This window comes from Bombus impatiens, unplaced genomic scaffold, assembly GCF_000188095.3.
Source record: "Bombus impatiens unplaced genomic scaffold, BIMP_2.2 scf_0608, whole genome shotgun sequence".
NCBI lineage: Eukaryota > Metazoa > Arthropoda > Insecta > Hymenoptera > Apidae > Bombus > Bombus impatiens.
The window spans coordinates 1761-3040 of record NT_177027.1 but is presented as its reverse complement, the minus strand read 5'-3'; the positions used below and the strand labels follow the sequence as shown (position 1 = coordinate 3040).

The window sequence follows — 1280 nt, the reverse complement described above, 5'->3', positions numbered from 1 at the left end:
CCAGTAGATTGCTCTGCTTCGCACCGTGCCCGGTGTGGCCCGTGGCATGGATGCGTCGCAGATTGCTGTCATTGCTTGGCGGAGGTTCTCGGCCTCCTGTTCCACGTTTGCTTCGGTCGTCGTTGTCGAGGCCTCCCAGCTCCAAGCTGTTGCTATAGCAGCCGCCCGGAGTAAATCTTCATTCCTTTCCTTTATTTTCCATCTAGGCGGTGGGCGCGCGCGTCTTTTTCTCGGCGGGCCGCGCCCGTCGTTTGTCGTCGGCATTCCAGGTCCAGGTGCGTCCACCTCCATGAATATGTAGAGGTGGTCCGACAGCGTCTCGACACCTGCGGCCACTTTCCAGCCTGAGATCCGCCTGAATGCCTCGGGGGAGGCCCATGTTATGTCAACAATGGAGCTCCCTCTGCACGTCACGCAGGTACTGGTCGAACCCCTGTTCACCAACACAAGTTACTTGTGGCTTGCTCCGTGCCCACCTCCTTGTTCGCTGGCTTAGGGTCGCTTTGCGACGGGGAGCCTTTTTCGCTGCCTCTTGCAGCCGTGGATCCGCGGCCGGCTCCTTTCGTTCCTTTCTTCGAGGGGGCGCAGGCCGGTCCCCCCATCCTGTGCAACGACGGTGCTCCAAGCGCCTCGCAGAGCAGGCATTTCGGTTTCGCAATAGTGCATGCTCTCGCCTGGTGCCCTGGTTCGCCGCATCTGAAGCACAGGTGCCCCTTGTCCTCCTTGGCGGTGCAGGTCTTCCCCGTGTGTCCTATCCCAAGGCACCTGTAACACTGCAACGGTCTCCGTTCGATGGCTTCGACCTTCGCCGTCGACCAGCCTCTGGCGACCTTTCCAGCCTGGGCCAGTTTCCTCACTGCACTGGCAGGGCCTCGTATCCGCACGGTGCCAAGTCCGTTCCGGGCGGAGCGGATTTCTCCCAGCCGGATGTCCTCCGGCTTGCAGCCGATCTCCCTCGCCAGGGTGTTCTGGATTTCCGCCTTGGTGGCCGCTATGTCTATCAGGGACACCCTTGCCTCCGCGGCTCGGAAGGGTGTCGTCACGCGGACCTCGTTCGGGTCCAGAGCCCGCGTCAGCTGTGCTGCGAGCGCTGCGGCCTTCTCCCTTCCCTGGTCCTCAGGGACCTCTAAGATGACGCCTCCGGTGATGGTCTTCCCCATCCTCATCGTGTTGATGCCGAGCTCAGTCAGGGAGACACTTGGCCGGAGCCAGCACCTCCGCGTAGGATTGGCTCGATTTGTCCGTCAGGGTGATTGTTACCGCTGACGTTCGCGGTGCGC

The 1280-nt window shown here is 61.9% G+C and overlaps 1 protein-coding gene across 1 annotated transcript; it reads right to left on the bottom strand.

Annotated features, from left to right (window-relative positions):
• Positions 1-437: 437 nt before the first annotated feature.
• Positions 438-1160, bottom strand: LOC105681143. Its single transcript, XM_012389007.1, has one exon. The coding sequence runs from the start codon at positions 1158-1160 to the stop codon at positions 438-440; it is 723 nt and encodes a 240-aa protein (XP_012244430.1).
• Positions 1161-1280: the final 120 nt, after the last annotated feature.

Coding starts and splice junctions, on each gene's coding strand:
- LOC105681143 (XM_012389007.1), bottom strand. CDS start 1,160: ATGGGGAAGACCATCACCGGAGGCGTCATCTTAGAGGTCCCTGAGGAC.